The 25,248-nt window shown below is 42.2% G+C and overlaps 2 protein-coding genes across 3 annotated transcripts in view; one reads left to right on the forward strand and one right to left on the reverse strand.

The window, feature by feature from the left end:
* The window catches only part of THEMIS (thymocyte selection associated), an 84,568-nt gene extending 81,422 nt beyond the window's left edge, over nt 1-3,146 (forward strand). For both annotated transcript variants that reach the window (XM_055714205.1, XM_005432870.3), the window contains one exon: nt 1,018-3,146. The gene's annotated coding sequence lies outside the window, so the exon portion shown is untranslated. The remainder of the gene's footprint in view (nt 1-1,017) is intronic.
* Nucleotides 3,147-11,021: 7,875 nt separating this feature from the next.
* Nucleotides 11,022-24,690, reverse strand: C6H6orf58 (chromosome 6 C6orf58 homolog). Its single transcript, XM_005432847.3, is given in 7 exon segments — nt 11,022-11,314; nt 11,317-11,438; nt 13,939-14,177; nt 14,601-14,734; nt 15,930-16,114; nt 20,160-20,246; nt 24,369-24,690. Coding segments are annotated over 7 exon segments (1,149 nt in total). The 3' UTR covers nt 11,022-11,254.
* Nucleotides 24,691-25,248: the final 558 nt, after the last annotated feature.

Here is a 25,248-nt window from a genome sequence, read left to right on the forward strand (position 1 = left end):
CAGCACTTTTGAAAGTTCCCCTCCTCTTAAGTATTTTTCAATGCAGATTTGGAGGTATCGCCTACTTTGCCAATTTTCATCGTTAGATAATTTTTCTACTGCCTGGTGTTTTCACTTTTCCCTAATGTGCAAACTGAAGCTTTTTTCCCAGGATGCAATCAATAGTGATTACTGAAGGAAGGAAGAGTCAAGAGGGAGCAAATGAATTGTGTGCTGCTCTGAGAGCTATGATTCAGTTCTTAGCTTTGACACAGGCAGGACTTCAGACAGCCTGTCTCAAAGCAGTTGCAGGTTCAGAGACCCTAAGGGCAGGGAAGAGTACCAAACCACCATGGTTATCTAGATATTCTTCCTATATGCACAGGTCTTGTCATTGCCCTAAAGGGCAGATTAAAACGTAGTTTTGTGGGGTGGCAAAGCTGGGAACAGAGCCTGCTGGTGAAGTATCAGCATGATGGCATACTGCCATTAAATATTAACTAAATTATTAATTAACTTCCCTCCAGGCCTGTAACTCTGTTACCCCAGCCCCAGGGAACACCCATTAGAAGATTGTCTCCAAGAGGAGGGTATCTGTTCTCCCACATCTGCCAGATCAGCAACACAGCACAGACATCATGGGCATAATCACACTGGAGAACCAACAAGAAAAACTTTTTGCTGGAGTCATACCTTACACTGACTAAATGAGTTCTTTCACCCTGTATAGGTCAAACTTTTCCCTAAACTGCATGAACTATACTAGTAAATGAAAAATTTACTGGTATGAATTTCACACACTTAGGCAAAGTTGCTGGCACAGCTGTGTTGGAGTCATATATTAACTGTATTTTTGCTGTAGTCTTGGGGTTGCTGGTATAATTGTACTGACAAACCATTTTATGGCACAGACAAGCCCCGACTCACAGCCGTTAATTTGACTCAAGACCTCCTTCAGCTGCACTCTCTGTGTAATTTTTAAATCCAAATGTAAAGGTTTCCTGTTTCACCCTATCATTTTGTTTTGTTTGTTTTCAGAGACATCTGAAGCAAAAGAATTCTGAAATTAACTGGAATGAAATAGGAAACTGTGTCCTTCACACATTAAGAAGAAAAAGCTGCTCAGGAAAATGTCCTTCTTGTCTCATGAAGAGCATATGAGGCTGTAATTTAACTATAATAATCCCCTGAGAAACTAAACTGCTTACTTGTCCTAAATAAGAAGTCAAACCAGCTAATGTCTTGTGACCCTTTGGAGGGACAAAGTTCTTCTGTACATATTTATTCATGAGTTTAGATAATGATGCCAAGTCTAATCCTTCATTCATATTGCACTGAAATTCCAGTTGATTTTCTCAACCGCTGTAGGGCATACGCAAAAGGAATACCCCTTCCTGAAACAGCTGCATGGTAGTTTCCTTTGTTTTTGGAGAAGGGAAGGGTAGGGAGGGGAATGAAGGGTTGTCTAAGGCGAACGTCCATTTTTTAACCAGTCTCATATGCTTCAGGTTAAGGCTTAAAACTGGAAACAGCCAGATTATGCCACTCTTTCAGGCAACGATCAATGCTTTATTGCACAAGTAGTACTGTTGCACAAGTCATTCACCCTGGAAAGCAATGCCACTCCTCCCATAGGGAAGTGCTACTTAGAAAAATTGGGAGCACCTAAATTAGATAGCATTGCCATCTCCATAACCCCTTGCACAGCTTAAGTTATGTAGACTCATGCTAGAGCTGTATATTTTGCTATTATGTTTGGCAATTTGCTGCAAACGCAACCAGGAAAGGACAGAAGCTGGAGCTGAAAGAGTAGTGTTTGTGCTAGCCCTCCTCATTGGGAAAAAGGCACATGCTGCCCTCTTTAAGACGTCTGGGGAAAGCAGTGTTGAAGAACTTCACCTGCAACTTGTGGTACCTCGTATTCCCACACAAGCGTCTGGGGGCAGAGGCAGCCTCAGGTGCCTCTCCGCATCACACATGAATGGCCAACTCTACCCCACTGGAGAGAGGGCACGGGAAGGGCAGCACAATCTCTTCTCCTTTTTTAAAGAAAACAAGTGTTTGCTTTGAAGGATTTTCTTTTACTTTATGCTTCTGAAAATGAAAAATGAGAGCTAAATGCTTACATGGTATCTGAAAGGACACAAGACCTCCTTGGCCTTGAAGGAGGGACCTCCTTTGTGCCCTGCTCCTTGTCTGTGAGTGCCGAGCAGCGGCAGGGAGAGCCTCTGCTCACACAGAAAAACATCTCAGTGGGCTTGGCAGTGAGCATGCAATTGGTGCTGATATTAGAGCTGCCATATTCCTGTCTGGGATCGCTGTATGCAATCACACAAGGTGCACAGGTGAAGTGTGCTCAACATCTTTGGGTGGCACTGGACCTAGTCCTCATGTTCTGGTCTGATACTGGTCATTTATGGCATATAAGAATAAGAAGTGGGCAGCACATGCATAGTGAGCACTGTGTGTCTAAAAGTGTTGGATCTAGGGCAACTGCATGTCCCTCTGGCAGTGGTTTGACTCTCAGGGAAAACTGAGAACTGATGTGTAAACAGACAGTTTGTGTGCCAAGAGTTTACAGACTCAACAGCAGCTTGATCAGAGTGGCATATCCAGAAATCCCAGACAGCAGGATGGAGAAAGGGAACATGTCTAGAAAGCCTAGACATACCATATTTTCAGTCCTACTGAGGACTTAAAAAGCAAATGCTCACAAAAATGCCTTAATATACTTTAAAGAAAAAGTCTTTTCATACATACAGTACAGTGTCTTCAGACTTCCCTATTAAAATTCTACTGAATGATTAATTTTCACTAATTAATTTAGAAGTTCTCAATATTGTCTCACATTAATTTATTCAAGATAAATGTTCATCCTCATTAAAATCAGTTGCAATTTAAGTATTAAGAATGTAGCTCAGAGTGCTTTGATTCCATGCATATGTAGCATGCAGCATTTTGCATATCACTAGTTAATACGGAGGCTTGCAGGCATGTACAAAACTTGTAACTAGCTGACATGACTTGTGGGTATTTGAAATATGTTTTAAGCCTTTTACACAAAAATCCTTATTTCTTTTTGTGGCATCTCAAAACTGTCCCATTCATTATGGTAGCAAATGCAATCTGGTATTTGAATAAAAGGAATTTGTTGTGTATTTTATTGACTTCTTTTTCTACTGAATGTGATGTTGTCCTCTGCTGGATGTCTGAAAGATATGATATGTTACTACCACAATTTTCTTTCACAAAGGTACCAGAAGCCTGACTTCTGCAGCTAGAAAGGAGGAGAGGAAAGCCTACAGCCTCCTGGGCTGCGTTGGGAGAGCGCTGCCAGAAGGTGGAGGGAGTCTGCTCAGCAGTGGGGAGGCCACATTCGGACTGCTGTGCCCAGTTCTGGACTCCCCAGTACAAGAAGGACATGGACACACTGGAGTGAGTCCAATAAAGGGCATAAAGATGACTGAGCACTTGGAGCATCTGGCATACAAGGAGAGAGCTAGAAAAAACAAGGCACTCGTTAGTTGCTCTAGGTGTTAGGATGGGTGTAAACAGGGTGGAATGCAGTTACTTTCCCAAAAAAACCAAGCTTCTTTCAGACATTCTATAAAAAAAACAAACCTTGGATTTAGTTTGTGAACAAAACCAAGACTTATCATCCTTTTTTTCATGTTCTTCCCTTTAAAATGCTTCCAAAGAAGCAATTTCTCTTCTCTGCATAGATCCTGTCACATAAGGAATCGGGTTCTGCCACCCTTGTCATGCGCAACAATCCTGTCTTGTACATTCAGCCTCATTGAATTCAATGAGTTTTATGCATCTGAGTAAAAGTGGCAGATTTTATGAACCCTGTAAATATATTAGTAGCAGAGATGTCTCTGGTATCTTTTCCTCAGGCACATGAGCCAACATCATATCCTATCACAGACATGAGAGCTAGCCTGGCTGTTCAGTTTACATGATGCAGAAGGACAGTGGCATTTGCATTCAGTTCTTGGCATGGAAGGGAGGCCATGGTGCTCTTCTGTGAGGACAGGACATCCAGTCTTGCTGGGGAAAGTGAAGGGGAGGGAGGAGGCATGAAGTAAGAGCCTAGTAAAAGGTTTGTGTTTGATGTTTAAGACTTTGTAAGTATTGTGACTCCCTTATGTCATACAGATGACCACAGTGATTTCGCACTGTTTGCTAATACATGTTTGACAAAGCTATAATGTCATCACAATCCTTGAGGGATCTGGTTATCGTTCCCAGACATTAATGCTCAGGAAGACGATGTTTCAGAGGGGAAAGCCATTTTCAGCTGAACACAGACTGCAATTGCTATGCCAAGAGAATACAAGTGTATTTCAATAATAAGATATTTGCTTTGCAAAAGACTGGCACAGCAAAAGCTTTTGCACAGACTTGTTAGCTTAAAGGCTTATCTCTTTTAATGCTAAGAAGTATTTCCAGAGAGTTCTCACTGAAGGCCTGCTCAGGAGCAGCTGCTTCCGCAGCACTCCATGTGTGCATAAGCCCTTAGTGAGATGGCATTTTCTGTTTGAATGATCAACATGCACATTTTTTATATATCCAGCCTTTGTGCCTGGGAAGATAAGAAGAATCTTCTCCCTGCATTCTTCTTTAAATGCCAAAAGCTCTTTTGTTTAAATACAAAGTGTCAAACAAATGCTTATCTATCCCACTCCTCCCAATAAGAAGCCACTGTTTATTCTTGTTATCTTTTCACTTAACGTGTATGATACTTCTCCTACCTCTGCTAAGACTGCCCAAGTGTTTTGCTAACATTTTTTCACTTTGATGCGCCTGTACCATGTTAACTTTCAACTTCTTGACACCATATTAAAACTGATAGTACAGTCTCCAAAGAGAAAGATTTTTCTTGCTTCGACTTCATGTATTAGTGGCAGGTTGTTGCTGCTGTTTTCTTTAATTTTCCTCTCCTCTCTTTTTTTTTTAATGTGCCTGTGTGCTGGGAGTCTTCCTGTGCTTTGCAGTAATACACCTCTTTGATGAGCTTACTCTGTCTCTTTTCTTGGGTTTCTGTATTTTCTAGGATAGCCTTTTACTCTGAAGTAAAGATAGACTCTTTCTCTGGGACTGATGAACCATGTGGGTCTGGTCTAAGCGCAGGCTGCCAGCTGCCAGCAGGCTGGGTGGGAGGAGGGGGTACCCTGCCTTTGCCTGGCTGCTGCTGCTGCTCTTGCCCCAGTCCACTGCTGCCAGCCACCGCCAGGGAGGGGGTACCAGGACGGATAGCTCAGTCCAGCCATTTTTATGTTCTCATGTAACTTTAAATCCCTCCTGTATGTTTAGATTTGGGAGTATGTGGAAGTGGCTACATGGTGTTTCGAGGGCTTGAATCTGCCAGGATTTAAGAAATGCCTGTACGTACAAGTGCCTTATCCACAAGTTCTCAGTGACGCTGTCCTTGAGGCTCTGGGCACAGCAGTGCTGGCAGCTGGTGGCTCAGGCCAGCCTCAGAAAGCAGTAGCTCTTCCTAGGGCAGCCTCAGAAGTTACAATCTTTCTTTCTTGCAAGTACACTGCTCCTCCATCACCTCCCTGGTCCCCATGGTGCAGAGGAAGGGTGTGAGTGGGGCTCAGGGGGTTGCCCCATGGGGTACATTCTCAGCAAAAAGACTTTTCTCCTTTTTCTGCCTTATTCCAGGTGCCTGTTCTCCTTAGGTTCAGTGATCACTTCTGTTAGTATTTTGGGGCCTAACATCACACATTTCTAAACTGCTGCTTTTTCCCAGTTTGCAGTCCTTCCCTGCAAACGTACACAAAAAGCAGTTCATTCAACTCTTGCACAGCTACAAACGATTTGCGAAGGAAGTGAAAGACATAAAGGATTTTATTTCATTGCATTTTATGTCCTGGAGAGTTTGGTTAGGCATGAATCAGTTAAAAAACATTTTAAAATTATCATGGGTTTTCTAGATAAACATGTGACATGAGTCATATTTTAAGTAGGTATAAACACCTCGTAACAAATCTTTATCTGATACTGCCTCCATTCCTTGTCTTCCAAACCCTATTTTGAGTTTGACTAACCTGATCTCCTTCTATGGCAAGGTGACCTGCTTAGTAGATATGAAGGAAAGGCTGTGGATATTTTTTACTTAGACTTTAATAAAGCCTTTGACACTGCTTTCCCACAGCATTCTTCTGGAGAAACTGGTTGCTCATGGCTTGGACAGGTGTAGTCCTCACTAGGTAAAAAACTGGCTGGATGGCTGAGCCTAAAGAGTGGTTGGGGATGGAGTTAGATCTAGTTGGTGGCCAATCACAAGTGGTGTTCCCTGGGGCTCAGTACTGAGTCCAGTCCTGTTTAATATCTGTGTCAGTGATCTGGATGAGGGGATCAAGTGCACCCTCAGTAAGTTTGCAGATGACACCTGTGGTATAAGAAGGCACAGACCTCAAGTGAGATCCTTTATTGCATACATAATTGCTGGTTATATACAATCACTTATCCACCCAGGTTCTGCCCCAGAATGTGCTTATGTGTAGTGAAATACCTTTCCAGCCAGTTCACACCCCACTGAACTGTTCACTTTCTCCATGCTCATTTGACAATATCTCTTCTTCCCAGATCAGGATTTAAGGTGTGGGAGGCTTTGGGCACACCCTCATTGCAGACAGGTGTGCACAGAATTGATTTGCAGGTGAGTTCAGAGAGCCAGATTTAGTGCCAGTTGTTTCCTCACTACATTTTAAGGTATAATCACTCTGCAGCCTGGCACCCAGACAATGAACAAAGCCTTTTCTTTATCTCCACATCCAAGGCTTGGGAGCAAGCCGGAAAAGCCTGCACAGGTTTAAGAAAGAGCCCTTATAGACACCAAGCTGGAGAGGAGCGCTGATCTACTTGAAGGTAGGAAGGCTCTGCAGAGGGATCTGGAGAGGCTGGACTGATGGCCCGAGGCCAGTTGTATGAGGTTCAACAAGGAGAAGTGCCAGGCCCTGCACTTGGGGCACAACAACCCCACGCAGCGCTACAGGCTTGGGGAAGAACTGGCTGGAAAGCTGCTGAGTGGAAAAGGACCTGGGGGTGCTGGTCAACAGCTGGCTGAGTATGAGCCAGCAGTGTGCCCAGGTGGCCAAGGGGGCCAAAAGCACCCTGGCTTGTGTCAGACACAGTGTGGCCAGCAGGACTAGGGAAGGGATTGTCTGTCTGTACTCAGCACTGGTGAGGCTGCACCTCAAACACTGTGTTCAGTTTTGGGCCCCTCGCTGCAAGACAGACATTGAGGTGCTGGAGCATGCCCACAGAAGGCCACAGAGCTGGGGAAGGGTCTGGAGCACAAGTCTGATGAGAAGCAGCTGAGGGAACTGGAGCTGTTTAGCCTGGAGAGGAGGAGACTCAGGGGAGACCTTACTGCTCTCTACAGCTGCCTGAAAAGAGGTTGGAGCAAGGCAGATGTTGGTCTCTTCTCCCAAATAACAAGTGATAGGACGCGAGGAAACAGCCTCAAGTTGCACCAGGGGAGGTTTAGATTGGATATTAGGAAAAATTTCTTCACTGGAAGAGTTTTCAAACATTGGAAGAGGCTGCCCAGGGAAGTGGTTAAGTCACCATTCCTGGAGGTATTTAAAGTATGTGTAGATGTGGTACTTAGGGATATGGTTTAGTGGTGGACTTGGCAGTGCTGGGTTAATGTTTGGAGTTAATGATATTAAAGGTCTTTTCCAACCTAAATGATTCTAAGATTCTACTGTTCTACAATTCTATGACGTCCATACCTGTAGGCCCTGTAAGTTCTATGTATTGATAACTAAGAAAGCTAAAGAAGTGACTGCTGATACCTGCTTGCAGCTCTGTGAAGACAGAGGCATGTTTCCTAGAGAAAGGGAAGGGTGCCATTCCTCTTATGGAAAAAAAGAGAGATTGCTGAAGAAGTCAGCCCTTACATGTCTATTAATATGACAGTGTAGGACAGTGTTTGGTAAAGCACAGGTCCATTTTACAGTGGCTGCACTGCCAGTTGCAAACATGTAGACAAGGACAAGAACCTCACTTCTGACCGTTCCTCATAAACGTGATTATCTCAGAAATAAGGAGCTGATGTGCCTAAAATAATCGTGGATGAACTTGGGTGTGAGTAGAGTAGACTGAAGAGGGGAAGGCCATGGTTCCCCCATCAGCCCTGCAGAGCTGTGGGAGGAGCATGGGGTTCAGTACCATTGCCCAAGCTTTCAGGATGGACAGGCTCCTTCCTGAGATTGTTATTCTCCCAAGTTCTTTCTTCATTGTGTACTACATTTCATTTCTAACTTTCCCTCCCAAATGCTGTTTGTTTCAATTCCCTTAGACTTGCAATTTGCAAACATGTACAGAAGTTTAATTTCTTGGCTTTCCAGAGCTGCAGCCAGTTGTATTTATGCTTTCTTCTAACAGCACCTCTGTCAAATAGGACCTGGCCCTGCTTAAGGCTAAGCAGCCCTCAGCAAAGAGATTACACGTGTAAAAGGCATGAGAACAGGACTGCAAACCCCAGACTAATGCTTAATAGGAAATGCCCTTCTGTTTTGTGAGTCCTCCTTGCTGGACAAACCCCTGCTTTGGTAGATATCTTTTGTTAGCTCTAACTAATAAGCAGACTCCTCCAGTGCTTTCCGATCCTTTTCCAGAGACATCCTGCCATACCTGCTCAGCCTCCTGTTGATAATTTTCTCTCTGCTTAGTTTCTGATACCTGCATGTTTTCTTACGAGGATGCATCTATTCTGTTTCAAGATACCTGGCTCTGCTCTACTTGTAAGAACCTACCATCCTGTGTTTTGCCTGAGCATTTATATGTCCTTCAACATCCAAAGCACAATTGCTGGCCAGTTTCTAAAGCCTTTACCTGGCTGGCTGGCATGCTGGATTAGGACAAAGTGGCAATACATAAATGATCAGTGCTGTGTTAAGAAAGATGGTTCTTTATCAAATTATTGAAGTATTTCCTAATATTGTCATAAATTCAGGTAAGGAGATACTTGCTTTTTGAAAATGTGTTTTACAAATATCCCCTCAAATGCAGCAGTTTACAGTTTATAAATTTGTTTTCCCTATTTGTGTTAATGGCTCTTCTTTTTTTCTCAAAGTGTGTCTTAGATTAAATCCAAGTTAACCACAGAAAAGGTGAAAAAAAATTTCAAACTTTTCTGGAGCACAGCTAACTTAATATTTTAACAGCTGGCAGCTGTTGTAATTACTTCTAGATTATACCTAAAGTCTGTTGGAATCTAATTACTCTGATCTATGAACCAGGTAATTAAGGTAAAACCTCCCATATTTTCTTAGACCTCATTAATGCATTTCCTTTGAAAATTATTAGCTAATGATGGTACATTAAGAGTTTATCCATAAAATGACAATGAGTAATTAAAACCTTTGTCCTGGGACAAAATAGTGTTTAACTATTAAATAGTGTTTAAGGACAGAATAGTGTTTAACTGCTCAAGGTGTTGATAATTATTTCTTAATTTGCCATGCAAATACTATGCAAGTTCAGGGAGAAAGGACCAGTCAAACTGGGAAAGTGGCACGGGAAAACACACATCACTTTCTTTTCCTTCGTTTTCTTGGTTAATGGGTCAGGAGGCGTGGGGGCTCCCGAGGAGCTGATGTTCCTCGGCTGCCTGGAGCTGCGGAGCTGCACTTGCAGCACAGAGACGCCGCGGGCTGGTGCCCGGCGGGCGCGCAGCGGCGGAACGCTGCACACGGAAAGCGCTACCGGCGGCAGCAGCCCCTTCCCGGCTGCCTGGGCACAGCCGCCCCGGCACGGCCGCCCCGAGAGCTGCTCTGGGGGCCGCTCCCCCGACCCGGGGTGCGCCCTGCCAGGGGCCTTGCTGGAAGTGCCATCGCGCAGCTGCTAACAAGGCTGAGGGAGCTTCTATCAGCCATTCTGGCGCTGGAGGAAGAGTCTAAATCTCACCCCTGACGTCTGTGGGAAACCTTTGACTGCTGTACGCGTTTCAGAAGAGCTGTTGCTACAATGGCTACAGATGTACGTGAGCACAACAGGGCGGAACCGTGTGCTCCAGCAGAAGAGCGAGTGGCACTTGCCTTTCTCCTTCCAAGCGAGGTGTGTGGGGCACAGTTACCAACAGAGATGCTAGGTGCAACAGAAAATGTGGGGCAGACCTAAACTGGTGGCTGAGTGCTTTCCTCTATTTTGACTTATGAGTCTAAGGCTTGTGTTATTTTTAACTATGCTGTACTGCAGGATATAATGTGATAGGATGCAGAGGCCATCCACTGCTCACCACAGAAAGGGAGCTCCAGCCATGCCTGGTCTCTAGGGGAAGTTTTCATAAGGATGGATGATCAAAGTCAGCAGATTTCCTAAGAATTTTCAACCCCTGTCTGCCTGCAGGACTCCTGTCCTTCTTCCCCACAACCTCTGATGCCAAGTTATTACAATAAACTCCCAATATGTCTTATCACCCAGAAGACTGGGATCAGCACTTGGGTCTGAGTGTGCCAGGTGCTGGGAGTGCGAACAGTATGAATGCGTCTCTTCCTCAGTAATCAAATGTAACATATGACACGCTGCAAGAAGAAGGTATAGATATGGGGAATGGAAAAACAGCCCCTGGCTATACAAACTATGTAATCACATAAATTGATAGATCAATGCTTTCTTGAGGTAAGGGAAATTAATCAAATACCAGAAATCTCTGTTGGTCATGTCCGAGCTGCTACAGAACAAGCTCGTTTGCTTCAGGACTTCTCAAGGCTGGCTCCACAGTACCACAGGAGGCACACACTTGTTGCAAATCAGCATACGGAGAGGATCCATCTATACTCTAGTACTTGATCTGAACAGCCCAAAACCTTCAAATTTGATTGCCGCTGGTCTGCAAAATAACAGCTGTGGTAGGAAACAGTCAAGGCATTGGTCTGGGATCAGAACTTCAAAGAAAAGTTTCTGATGTTCACCTGTTAGACCATCAAGGACCTGAGTAATTACGTATCTGGTGTGATCCTTGTATACAAGGGGCAAACCAGTCTGAAACAGAATATAAGTTGCCTTTATTTAATTTTGTCTCCAATAACGATACATTATATAGAAAGTCAAAAAAAGTAATAAAGTAAGATTTTCTGTGAGGTCTTTTATTTATAAGGAATTGATTTAAAGAAATAAGTTAATTAGAAAAATTAAGGATAAAAATATTGATTCAGTGTGAGAGAGATGCGCGCATGGCTACTCAGGAAATCCTGCTGTAAGGAATTACCAAGGCCAGATTACCAGACACATATCTGCTAAAAGATTAAATCAATCAATGTTGGAACTGCTTTTCCTCAAGAAGCTGGGCACTGTCAAATCGGCTCCTTTCAAATCATTATGTATTCCCACTAGGTCAAACTTCTGGCTCATAGCCAATTCTTCAATCAGTTTGCGGCCCATTTTTCTTCCTGCTTCGGTAGACATAGCCTTTTGCCAGAGCTTCAACAGCAGTCCTCCTTGGAAAGAAACACAACATGACATTGTCAAATTAACATGGAGCACACACAGCTCGTGGCACACCAGGGACGAAGCGCATGTCTGGCAACAAACACCCAATGCTCTCCTGTAGACAGTGAAATGTAGACAAAGCTGGAGCATGCCGATGGAGTAAGAACTATCTACAAATGTGTAGGGAGAAGCAGGCCATTCATTTCGCTTGGGATGCTTTGTATTGACAGACAACTGGGCTTGTTCCCTTGTCAACAGTGTTGCAAGTCAAAATGATTGAAGATGTGTGTTAAGGTCTTGGTCTGCAATTGTACATAGCTTCATGTCTTATGAAGCAGTAGCCTGGTAGTTATAATCACACACATCTTTTTTTTCACTCTAAAGCAACCAAGAATTTGCACTTTCTGCCAGCTAAGGCCTCAAGCTAAAGAAGCAAATCCTAATACTTTCATCCAAGAAATAAGCAGTGGGTCTCTAGGAAGCATGCCTGACCAGTCCAGCATTAGCACCAGTTCACAGGGTAGTTATTACTGGCTCCCCACCCCTCTCAGTGCTGACCTTTATGGTAGATAAAGGGCCCACAGAGGAAATCTGAAAGTAAAAAACGGCCTGCTAGAAAAGCAAGAGGAGTTTATTCTCCTGCACAGTATACTTTTATATAAAATTGGCAACAATGAAGAACTGAATTTGCACAGTATTGTACTGCGGAGATGAGGAGTTAAGAGGAGGCAACAAACAGCCCTCTTGCCTAGGCAAGATGGACCACAGGAAAGATGACAACAGCGGGAAAGGTCTTGAATAGCAAGGCATCTGCTGTTCTGCCTGTGGATGTCAGTGAGGGGCAGAGCATAAAAAGTAAAGCTTCTGACTGCCCTTAAGTTGAGAAGCTTTAGAGGTAGCACAGCACTCTCTCAGTACTGGTCCCTGCAGGACTGGCAGAAGCATCTAGATGAAAAAGGAGAGTAATTAAACTCTGAATCAAGAGATTAATCTCACTCTGGTTTGGACAGGGTCCCATCCTATGAGGTACTGAGATGCTCTATCTGCTGTTGAAGTTTGTAGTACCAGAAGAGCACTTCACATGTCACAGGATATATTTAAAAGTTTGAGGGATCCAACTCTAAAAAAATGGTATGTCACGTTACATAAGTTTTTGTAGCAATAGGAACTAGTGTTTCAGGTCCCTGCTGAAGCTGTGGATCCAGACTTAAGTAAAATTTACTTTAAAGCTCCTTTTCTGATCTGCAAATCAGTCACCAGGTCAAGTTAGCTGGCATTTGACTCTCAGCTGAATGCAAAGCCCATCCCTTCAGAGTAAGGGAAACCTCCCACCTGCAAAGCAAGGTATTTCAGCTACGGACATCATTATTATGGCGGCACCTGCATGAAACTTCTTCATCCCTCTGTTTGCTTCCCTCTACCGTGTTCAGCATCATGTCTCTTTTCCTTTCTCCCTCCAGTGCTGCTCTCATCTGCTTTGCTGCTCTGGAGCTCTGCTTGCTCCGCGGAACCCACAGGTTGGGGTTTTCCTTGCTGTGTCCCCCTCCCCCCCGGAGGCAGGTCAGGAAGCCCTGACTGTGGCATAGACTGCCAGGCATGGGACAGAGGTGTTAAGGCCCCTATTCAAACTGCGAGAAATAATGCTGTGTGGAGGGTATGAGGTATGTTCTCACTGTGATGCTCTTTTGTAAGGCTGAATAGCTTCATTACGTGTCTTTTCCAGCTACAAATACAGTTAGTGAGGGAATTTTCACTGAAACGTATGGACAGGAGAGGATCACCCAAACAAATTGCGTAGCTCAGGATACTAGTTTTTCAGTGTATTTTTGTATTGTATTTTCATTTAAAGGTTCAAAATAACTTTCCTTCATAAAGGACAGACAAAAGTATCGACCCCAGCAGTACCGACGACTGAACTGAAACCTCAGAAGAGTGTCATTCTGTGTGTCACCGCTGGATGGTGATGCACAACTTATTTTAGTGAACGCGATGAAGCCAGTATTGTTTAAGGACACAGTTTTGCCGGGACAGGTGCTATTCTCTGTTAAACAACAGGCTGAGACAAAACAAAACAAAAACAAAAAACCCACAACCCCCAGGACACACACAAACTGTTTTCATGATTATTTGCCCATTTGTTTGCAAAGACCTCAACTGATCTAATAACTTAATTTACAGCTTTTATGGTTTCAGATTTAACTGGCAAAACACAAACTGGTGTCTGTGTCCTGTGAAAACTACAGGAAAAAAAGTAAGATCATCTGCTCCAGCAAACGATGCATTTGCCTCGTGTGAAATCCTCACTGTGCATCATCAGTGTTATCCCATTGCTGCATTTGCTCTCTCCTGTGGTGTTTACTTATGGTTGTATTCTTACTGTTAGTCTCTAGGAAGTGTTTATACTATTTTATATCAAAAATCCCTGTGTTTGTATGGAGAAACTATAGGAAGAGAGAGCAAGATATTGAATATTTACAGACTACAGACATTTGTAAGTGAGGCTCGTACCTGTTAATCGATTTGCTTTGTGAAGAGCTCTCAGCGAAAGCAGGACACTATTTTGCTGTGGACTGAAGTCACTAATGGATGGGAGGGCATCCCCTTCAATGAGCATCCTCTGGGGCAGGAAGGCCTGGAAGCTGTGTGTAGTCAGTAAATCTGTAGAGAAGTGTGTGGCTGCAATGAAATCTACAGCATTAGCCCAGTCTTCACCGAAATTTGCTTCTGGATCAGAGAGATATTTTAAGCTGAAAGAGATCAGAATAAAGATGTAATAGGTAATTGAAACCCTTTGTAGAACACATTAGTCGATCTTTTATCCCAAGTGTATTTTGTTCAGTATAAAATCCTGAGTGGTTTCAGTGCCACAGTGACTTAAAGTCTCCTTCAGCACTTCACACCTAATTTCTCCTGGCATCGCTGCCCCTGCCCAGACTAAACAGAGCTCCTGGCTCCCCGAGAGGAATCAGCATCTCATTTTAAGCCCACGCAGCCTGGGCAGCCACCTCTCACTGGTCATCCCGTGTTCCCAGAGCATGGAAGGAAGAGCAGAGCCTGAAGAGTAGAGGCCTAACGTAAGAAAGCTCATGCAGGCTTTGTTGTGGTACAGTCCTTCCAAAGAGGCATGTAGGTGGGAAGATCCCCCTTGGCCACCTCTCTTGTAGCCGTACCTGTCCTGAAACTTGGGCAGTGCATAAGCAATGGAGGCAACATGCGCCTTCCACATGAGATGGAGGGCACCATCCAGGCTGAAGGAGGAGAAGGTTGCAGAGCTCACGGCTTTGTGTTCTGTAGATAACAGGTACTGCAGCAACAGGGAGGAAACAAGGTAGAGAAGTGGGGGGAGGTTTAGACACAATGAATTTTTTAGACTTATGTACATACCTCATAAAATAGTAAGTTTGCAAGCTAAAGGAAAATGTTTTTGAGTAGTTAGAATGTGCTGCTTTGTAAGTAACTGTAATGTCTGACATAGGGACAAATAGATGATAAGCACAGATTATTTATCAAGTGAATACATATCCCCACTGAAGTTAACGGGAGTTGCTGTTCTTTGACTTCAACAGAGCAAGGGCTTTATCCACATAGTTTAGGTATTCTGTCACAATAATTCAGTGGACTTTTGTATCTCAGTGCTGTGGATGCTTCCATGCTGAAACACTAGATTCCTTGAAAACATGTTTATACTGTTTTTTGCCACAGTTTTCTGAGGGTTTTCAAAAAATAAGAAAATGGTCCTTAATGTTTATCATTATGGCTATTTAAGGAGTGGGTCTTTTATAATGACTTCTGAAACATACTGCTTAGGAAAAATCTTAGAGAAAACAAATCCAGTCTTGCACCTGAAACCTCTACCTTCACTCACAGTTGCCAAGAGTTGCTTATGGTTTAAACTTTCTAATCATTATCAATTATTTAAATACTAACAAAAACATTGAATATAGAAGTCTACCTATGAAAATAGTATTGAATCTATGAAGTTACAAATCTTGTCATCTTTGGGATAGGGAATGGCTGAATGAGGAGGAAAGAGAGTATCTACTTGCATATATAAGTGTCCTTCTGAATGAAGCTTCCACATTCTCAGTTTTTCAGATGTTCAAAGGAATAAATGGACCCTATAAAACCAACACAAGGCCTTTCTCAAAGGTAGTGTTCTATCTCACATGCTTATTTTGCATTTCTAACATAAGCAGTATAGGAAGAATACAAATATAACTGTTAACAAAACACTCTCTTGGGAAAGAGTCCAAAATACAGAATTATCTTAAAGGAAGGAAATAAAAAGCCATAACCTGTAAAAATCCTGGCCTTCTAATCCCTGACTCACTTTATGTTATGCTTTTCATTTTTTCCTGCTTGTTACTTTTATACCAAGCTGTTATTGAAAGGAAACCAAGCCGTCTGAATCTTACAAATAACAGTAATAATAGTTGTAAAAGGTAATATTCTGGTATCTTTTCTTACAAAATATGAAAAAAAAAAGTAAAATTATGTACTTCAAAATAGGCCTTCCAGTCATCCATGAGCTTGGGAATGTGAGACCGGCAGTCAGCAACACTGTAACAGAAATCAGCTCTTCGCTCCTCTGGTGGCAATATTTCTATCTCGTAGGGCAGCTGCCCAAACAGGCCAGCCTCCACTGCCCCCAGAAAGGGGATGACAGCCAGGTAGTAATTCATACCTGAAAGAATAATTGAAAAGGAGGAGGTGTTAACCACAAGCAAATGAAAAATTCCCGCAGAGAAAAATGAACACCCTCCCAAGCCAAATACAACCTTGCACTGATTGCCACTGATACAACTGCATTCAGCAGTGGGACGTGTAGTGAAACACATTAATGATGATCTCTGTATCGACTGAGATATGATCTGTAATATTAATTTATATATTTTCTGTTAATAGCCTTGTATGAGCTGGCAGTGTGCTATACTTTGCAGGAAATGACAAACAACTGACAGAAGTTAGATCTTTATAGGTTGTCACGGACAGGACATCAGAAGTCTCTCAAATATTAGTTGCAAACTAAGTACAGAAAGACTAAGGGGTACTCCATGAGTATTGGTTTCCTACAAAACCCTCTTCTATGTATCCTAGGCATATAAGAAAGGAAAAGGCTATACTAAAATACTAGTGATGTTTTACTGTAAAATAGTAATTTTCCTTTGAAAAAAGTTTTTTCTCACTGAAAAGTGTTTGGAAGTTACCCCTGTGTGTTTGTTTACATTTATTTTAGGATGATGGCTTCCTTTGGTCTGGTCCGTAAGTTGGAGCACTCAGACCCAGCACGTAGGAACCCAGGTTCAGTTCTCACCTGTGGCAGACCACATCTCCAGTGAGAGTGCCCATAGGGTTATTTGATATTCCTCATTTGAAAGGAGGGTTTTAAATTCTCCTCTTAATTTTGCTTGTTTCATAGAAATAAAGTTTAATAACTATAAGTGAAGAAGGTCTTGGAAATGAGCTGCTCTCCCTCTCGAGTGGGTACTCCTGACCTGTCGTGCTGAGAAGTCATTTGCTCACGTTTGGTCTCAGGGCCACGGACTGCCTAGGTATTTTGTATACAGTCCCAGCAGTGAGGACCAAAATCAACAAAACCTGACCATCTACCATGTATCTCTGTCCTTACTCATGGGAAACCGTTGTTCCACCTCCTGTAAGTGGCCCTGGCTGGGAATTCAGTAGGAAACGTGTGGCCAGTCAGAAGTGCAAAGGAGAAGTCTCAAGTGATGAGAAGTGTCATGCTGGGAGTCGTTGCTAAGGTGGGGCTTACTTCTTCACTGTTTTCATGAGAAGTGTTGAAACCTGGATTTCACATCAGAAAGTACGTACATTCTTTTAAGTGGGCTTGCATATATTACTTATTTGTACCTGCTTGGGTGACTCAGAGGGCAAAAAACAATGCAGGAGAGGACTATACTGAATATGATTCTAGGCAAAAAGGACAGCAGGTCTTAAGCACAGAGTGTCTCATACACCTTGGGGCATATTAAATGTGAGTTACTGGTCAAGCTCATTCCTGGCCTCACAAAACTACTCATGCCATAGAGGGCTGCCCTGAAGGCCAGCCAAAACTCCTTACATGCTCAGAACAGAACGACTTTTTTGTGCACTCTGAAAGGCTTTTTGCACATTGCTGCTGCAATAGGGTAAATCAAGGCTGAGTTTATACATATTCTGGAGGCAACAAAATAAGTATCAAGCAAATGTGCAGTGTTTAGAAGTAAGTGAGGAGCAGGAATGCAAACACCGAGAAAGTAGGGGTGGTGGTTTGCATTCCAGGAAGGTCCCCTGCTTGCACAGGGCTATGCAATGACCCTTGTTACTCATCACTGCTTGGGACACCTTCGCACAGAGCACCTAGTGCTAGCCACCCAGAGACTGGAAACTGAAGTTGGAGTATCACAGTGAGCTTTCATTTTACTTTACATTTACATTTTAAATTTAATCTATGCTTACGCTTTTGTTTGCTTGAAGATGTATACATTTAATTGCTGACTCACAGCCAGAAGCTTCATTCAGAGGGCCTCTACAACAAAGTGCTTATGTCACAGGGAAGGAACGGAGCAGGTCTGGTGGAAAGGGGGACTTGTTACAGGACAGCAGGGAAGCTGATGGAGCGAGGGACAGAAGTGATGGAGGGAAAATATGCTATAAGAAGAAGGACATGAGGCTTTCCCTTCCCTAGGAAGGGAAAGAATATTTAAACTAAAAAAATCCATCATTTTATTGCCTTTAGATGTAAGTAGGGATTGTAATCTATAGGTTGGTCTTGTCTTTCTTCCCCCCATCCTATCTATCAGTTCCATTTCTTTAAAAATAAACCTTCTAAAATAGTCAGAGTTCCAGTTTCAGAAAAAAGTCTGAAATTGAGTCTCTAAAAATACTGACTTTGATGCAAATCAGAGAAAAAGGGTGTGTTGTTTTTTGTAATAATGTGTTCATTCAGCTTTTGAAAAACGGAAACAAAAACATCGTTTGGAAGATTCTATTTGGACTGGTTAGGATAGGTTGTTCAATTTGTGTAGGCAAATTAATCAAATATTTTTGATTAATCAAATGAGAAAATTTAACACTTTTTTATGTTTTTTCATGGGCTCAGAAAAAAATTGCCTTGTAAGATGAACTCTGTGGAAATCTAGGTATGCATTGTTGTTTGAGGAGCCTGTTTCCATATCAACAGTAGCTGTAAAAATACCAGAGGGAAATAGGCTACACATGTTCTTGCAGTTGAGACAAAGAGCATTGTAGTATCAGTCCTTTTTCTATTAATGTTACAAGTGTTATTCATTGGATTGCTCTGTGCGACAATAAATGGATACCCTTGAGTTGCATGTAGCATTCCAGATTCCTTCCTTTCCTCTTCTGCAAAGCTCTTAGCTAGAAGTGGATGTAAATGTTTTTTTCCTTTCTGTTTAAAAACCTGGTTATAGTATCCTGTCTTACACACTGTTATTTCTCCCATCATCCTGGCAGTGGACCTACCCTCACGTCCCACAGGAGGATAAGGTGCTCTGCCACATCTACCAGGAGTGATGCCAACAGCACCTATGGCTGAGTTAGTTCACAGCTGGTCCTTCAGCAGGCTTTGTCACTTTGCCTTTTCTCTGCGCTGCCTAGTGCAAAAGTGGTTCCAAATCTGATACCACTGTGATTGAGATGGCACTGCTTCCTGCAATGTATATTTGCTTTGGTGTAATGGATAGACCCTTTCTCCTGTTACACCTGTGATACGCATTTTCACAAATGAAATTCTAGTGTCTCTCAGGCTAAGAGAAATCATGTATTAACTGGAGGGATCCAGTTCAACAGAGTAGCATATGAGTGGCCTGAATTGGCAAAATTAACAGGAATTTTGGATGTTTCCATTTTGGGGAAGACTGAGTTTTCTGGAAGTGTATTTTTAGAGATATTGAGGAAAACACTGAAAATGTCAGGGGCATTGACACTGGAAACTCAAATCTTTACACTTCTCTCTCTTTCTGCCATTGTCTTCGGTTTGTTGTTACTTACTAGAATAATGAAAAAAAAATTAAACAACATTTTAACCTACCAGAACTCCAGTGCCAGTACTGAAGTGAACAGAAATTGCCTCATAGCTCATGTACACCAGGCCAAAGGATTAACTAAGTTCTAGCTGAATATTGAAGGCCTGATGGGTAAATGTCAGTGTAATGAAGGTAGTGAATTTATTTGGACATCATGGGCACAGCCTCCCTTTATTTCATTCTGTGTAGCCTACCGACCACAGTGAAGTTGTGGAGGTGCAACTGAAGGCAGAAAGATCCTGTCAGATTTGTATTACCAAGTGTGATGCAAGAACCACAAAGATTCCTGCTTGATATTCTCACACTTAAGTTTTAGTTTGAAGTACCAGCATCTAAACCAAATAAATCTGCTCTGGAGTAATTCAAAACTAATTTCTACTAATGTCTACCCATATAAACACTCATCATGGTGTTTCCCACACATTATTACATGTATTTTTGCAGTGTAAACATTTTTAAGGCTGCAAATTTGCATTTCAATCCTTCCTCAAATAAGTTATTGAAGTCAATTAACTTTCATTTACTCACACTTAAGTGTCTTGCTGCAAGTTTTTGATGGAGAATTATGTAGCACTGAAATTACTTTGTAATACTGAAGTCTAAGGGGAAGAAAGATTCTAAATTGCCTTCTAGGACACTAATCATATCTTGGAGAAGAACATTGTAATAGCATATACTTACAGGACCACCAGCTTCTTACAGATATGCACAAGAGGTCTCCATCTTCATAGCCACAGGAAGTCACGCTGGAAGGATCTGCTAATCTGCCTGAATCAAATGAAATAATACACCAAATACTTCTCAGTCTTTTTCACACAAGAAATCCCAATGTGGTAAAAAAAATGTATAGGAGTAAAGCATGCAGAATTTTGCTCAGAGAAGCAGAACAATTACTGTTGCTTTGCTTCATGAACTACTGTTCCTAGAGCAGTTGAATTTCTCAGTCAATACTTCATGCAGTGCATAGTAATTTGATTGTGTTTTACAGTTCAATTTATTCCTCACTGTAAATGTATTCTAAGAATTTATGGAACTGTCTGAAAGTAGGACATTGCAGTGATATTTTTATGGAGATATAAATATACATGCACATACGGACATGAACACATGCACAGCTGATGCAACATTCTCAATAGATGCAAGGCTGCTGGTGTAGGAGAGCTGCGTAATGAGCAGAATAGCACAAATTAAATGTGCTAGTAATTGTGTCTCACCTAGCTGGGTTGTGTGGTACAGAATCCCTTCCTGTTCAATGACGCATACAGACATGCCTTACTGTGAAGCTAAGCATGTAAACGTTGTTGTATCTCATTAGCAGGGTTCTCAAGCATGTGTGCTTTAGCAAACATGCAAGACATTTCACAATTATTCATGACAGCATGTAAGGCATATTTTACTTTAAGCACGTGACCTGGAGAAACAGCCTAATTCCTGAAAGCATAATGTACATGTACATTATGTGGTAAGTAATCATGTAGTGAGTCAGAAAGTCTGCTCTAAGTGTATGACATGAAATTACCATGGTCAGGTCCAATGACCTGAGTTACTCCAGAAGTTTCCAAGCTCGGCACTGCAGAACACACTCTCTGATGAGTCAGCTGAATAACGACTGTGTCGTTTCTGACATCTAAACCTCATTACAGTCTTTAAAAGCCAAACCAAATTTTCTGATACTTTTTACTTGACAAGAAGAGATGATCATGAAGCATGTGCATACAGATTATCCTAATTATCTTCTCTAGCTGACTGGACAGAGCTTGTTCTTTGGGGTATGCCAGCTGCTCAAGGCTGTATCTTTCAGTGGCAGAATGCTGAGAACATGAACTTGCAGTGGTGAGGAATGCAGTTCAACAGGATGGGGTTTTTAAATGAAAAATGGTATTTTTTAGTATTTACAGAAAGACAATTTTTTTTTCCAAGATCCTGCTTCCACAAAAGGAGTCAGAAATAGGCAGCAGTAGTTCACTGGTGTACAAAGGAGATGAATGGGAAGGATAAAGGAAAAGAAGAAAAAGACGAAATGTTGCAGAAGAATTGTATGCGAGATTTACCAAAAACTGTTAGCATACGTGTTTTGGGAAAATGAGGAGTCCCAGGCAGTATTAGTGATAATTATAAGACATGTATGAATTACTTGGAGCTGAGAGCACTAACTCCAGTTTCAGGTCTACACTCCAGTTTTGTTCTCTCCTCCCTCCTATTCCCTGTGCTTACACAATCGTTAACTTCAGCCTTCAGGTACACCAAAGCTATTTGTGTCTTTCTTTATACTGACAGTCCCTCCCAGCTGTATGTTCTTAGCAACTATGTGCAACGTCATCAGCAAGATTTCTGTGCTTTTTTTTTGTGGCAAGGTTGTAATGAGAAAGCTAAACGCAGCTGTTGTGCTTTGATTTTACAAAGGGAGGAAATGCATTTCTGGACTTTGATAAAAAACCACTTATATCATAAAAGAAGATATCAAGTTAGTCTGACACAACCTACCTTTGATTCACATAAGCTATGCTTTATCCCTTTTTCTCCATTTAGCTCCATTTCTTTAAATATTCTTTCCTCTATAGTTGTTCTAATGTATCATCTACTGCTGACGCAAGAGAAAAAATGTTTTTATGTCCTTATCCCTTTTTTCCTTTTTCTTAAATATAGGTACAACCTTTCCCACTCTTCAGACATACAATATGACCTGAGTCTTTCTTAAAGTTCTTGCTCCTGGATTTGCACTTCTGTATGTCAATTCTTCCAAGTGGGGATACAGACTATCCAGTCTCCTCAGTCTGTACTCTCACACTCCTAAGTGACAATTTCTACTTCCACAGTCTCATTTCTGTCAGCCATAGGTGTCTCAACATTATTCTCTATTGTAAATTTAGGAAAATTACTGATTTAATTTTATTTCCATGAGTGGATTATCAAAAATCTTTGCACCACTCTTATTAAATAGCAGCTTCACTTGCTCTTTATGGTTTACATAGGGCCATATCCCTAAAAATATTTTCTCAGCACCATAACTGACAGACATAACCAGACAGAATTGTTAATTCAACAGCTTTTGTAGTATTTTGAAGGACCTTTTGTCTTGCACCATGAATTCAAATCCTGCTTTTGTTTGCCAAAGTTTATTATGTCAATATACAAGTGCTTTGTTCATTCCTCACTAATCTAGTCCAGCTGCCTATTTGTATTAGGTTTAGCTAGTTGCTAACCTCATTACTGTATGCACCAAAATTACGTCTTCCTTTCCCCCTTGCCCATTTATCTTTCAACTTCTCATATTTTTACTGTAAAACTCTTTCCAACCATGTGATATTTTTCCTTCTACTAATTTTTTAACCTTCTGATCACGTAATTTCAAAAATATATCTCCTTGTCTAAGGACCAGCCCTATGACTCTTTGGCAGGTCACAGTAAGTTTTTACCTGTCTGTGCAAACAGGTGCAGATCTTCCTGTCACCTACCGTATCCCTCATCTCTATTTGGGAACCGTCACTGCCACCAGGCATATCTTCGCTTTGTGGATGAGTCTATGCTACATAACTAGACCCTTTCCAGCAGGTCACCACTCAAGTGTAGTTCTGCATCCAGTCATCTTTGCCTCTGCCACACATTGGGTCAACTCTCCTGCTGCACCAGCCATCCTCTTCATCTCCTTTCTTTTCCTGTACATAAAGGAGGGAAAGAGGAAAAAGCTTGCCTAAACTCCACCAAATTCTTCTTGCTGCTATATGTTTGCCAGCTAGTTGCCTGCTTGGATTTTGCTTACTCTACCTCCTTTTCCTCCTTTTGACTTAGCAGTTAATTTTCCATTAGGTGTGACTAAATGCTGGCAGACTTCCTTCACCACCAGCTGTGGCACCTCTGTCTTCTTCCAAATGTACAGCTTCAGCCAAACCACCACCTCATGAAACTACAGATTACAACCAATAAAGAAAACAACAGGTGGACAGATGCATTTGCTCATGCTTCATTACCACCAGGCGCAAGTTCCTGAAAACATCATTGATTCTTATTCCCTTCTTCCCACCTCTCATGGTTGCTAGAACAAGGCAAGTCAACTCTAGCTTTGAATGGAAAGCTTCACTGGCTCCTGCATGTGAAGTAGCGTGTGGGAGAAATGTTCTCTGATAAAGTCCCTGATAAAATATTGCAGCCTTAGCCTCAAGGGACTTTTCACATGTGTTTCTGTTTCTGCTTGCCTGGCACGGCCAACAAGCAAACATGCATGACTGCCCCAGATAACAACTGGCTTTTGGGGGATGAGACATTAGAATTCAAACATCATTAAAAAGAAAAAAAAAAACCCACAAAAAAACCCCACAAAATCCAAACAAAACAACCCCCCAACAAACAGAACAAAATTTATTTTTTTGTAAAAAACATATTTTGAAAATAATGAGGCTCCTCCTAAACTGATCAAAAAGGGCAAATGGAAACAAATTGTCAGAGGGAGAGGTGGACTTCCAACAATCAAATCACCAATAGAAGATCATAACATTAACAATTTAATTAGTTAACAATTTAAAAACAGCACTGCAGAGTGCAGGCCCTGAAATATACCTACTATAAAGTGGAGCAACTGGGAATATCTTTTCAAAGATTTTTAGTTAAGCAAAATATTGCCATTCTAAACCACAGATCTTCTGGATTCTGACCAGTCCTATGTGGAGCAATACCTTTTCCTGTCAGGAAGTTTAATTGCTATTGCTCAACAAGGCAAGGGTGTTCCCTTCATTCAGAATTCCTTTTTCAAATAGGCGTCTTATCTCAGTATCCCAAAATTTACACTGTCTGAGACTATCCTGGGCTTGCAAGGCAGAACCCTTGGAAAGGATGACCCAAAGTGGGTCTGGTAAACACTTTGTTGTTTCAGCAGCATAAGGACATAACTCATACCTGTACGAAATTGCCACCCATGCTGCAACGGTAATCCCCAGAGAATATTGCCAAAATTTTGGGATCCAAAGGCAGTAAAATATTTGGTTGAAGAGTTTAGCAAATTCTTATACAGCCCCAGTCGTTCTTGATAGTTCCAAGCATTGATGACAATTTTGTTGTCCTTTACTAGGAAATTCAGCAGGCTTTCAGGGGCAAGGTCCCACAGAGGGGGATAGACATCTTCTCTGGTGGCATCATTTTTACTCTGTCCTGCAGCAGTCACTGGACTCAGGGTAACAGTCACTATAAGAAGAGCATGTATGCTGAAGTAGGGCTGCATTGCGGAGGTTTGTGAGCCAGCTGTTTGTGGCTGCAGGGCTTTTATCATGAAAGGTGAGGGCTGGGCAAAAAAGGGTGACTCAAATGCACAGGTCTTTGTTTCCCTTCCCTCTTTTCAGTGACCCTGAGGTGGAGCTGCCAGATTAGCAAACTGTGAGTAATGCTTTGTCCTCCCAGTTGGATGTGGGGAGCAGCAGCAGATGTCTAAGAGGGATCAATCTGACCAGAAAACGTCCAAGTCTATGCTGCCTGTGGCACATACCCACTCTCCCAAAAGGCTGAGGTGCTGCAGTAGGGATTATACAGTTGTGTTATCAACCTTTTTGTCCCTGTGTTTCTTACTAGCTGTCATCTTCCCTTTCCCTGCTTACTTCCTTTGGATAAAGAAGGGACAGCAATGCCACAGAGCTCACACCACAACAGGCACAGGCAGGGTTAGGTCAGGACTGAGGTACCCTGAGGAAGGCTCCAGGTTCTGACCAAGGGGCAGCAGTGACCATACCGCACCTTTGCTTTTTGGCCTTTGGACAGCTGCCTGCAAGCTTCAGGTCGTAAGAGT

The sequence above is a fragment of the Falco cherrug genome, chromosome 6 (genome assembly GCF_023634085.1).
Source record: "Falco cherrug isolate bFalChe1 chromosome 6, bFalChe1.pri, whole genome shotgun sequence".
Classification (NCBI taxonomy): Eukaryota; Metazoa; Chordata; class Aves; order Falconiformes; family Falconidae; genus Falco; species Falco cherrug.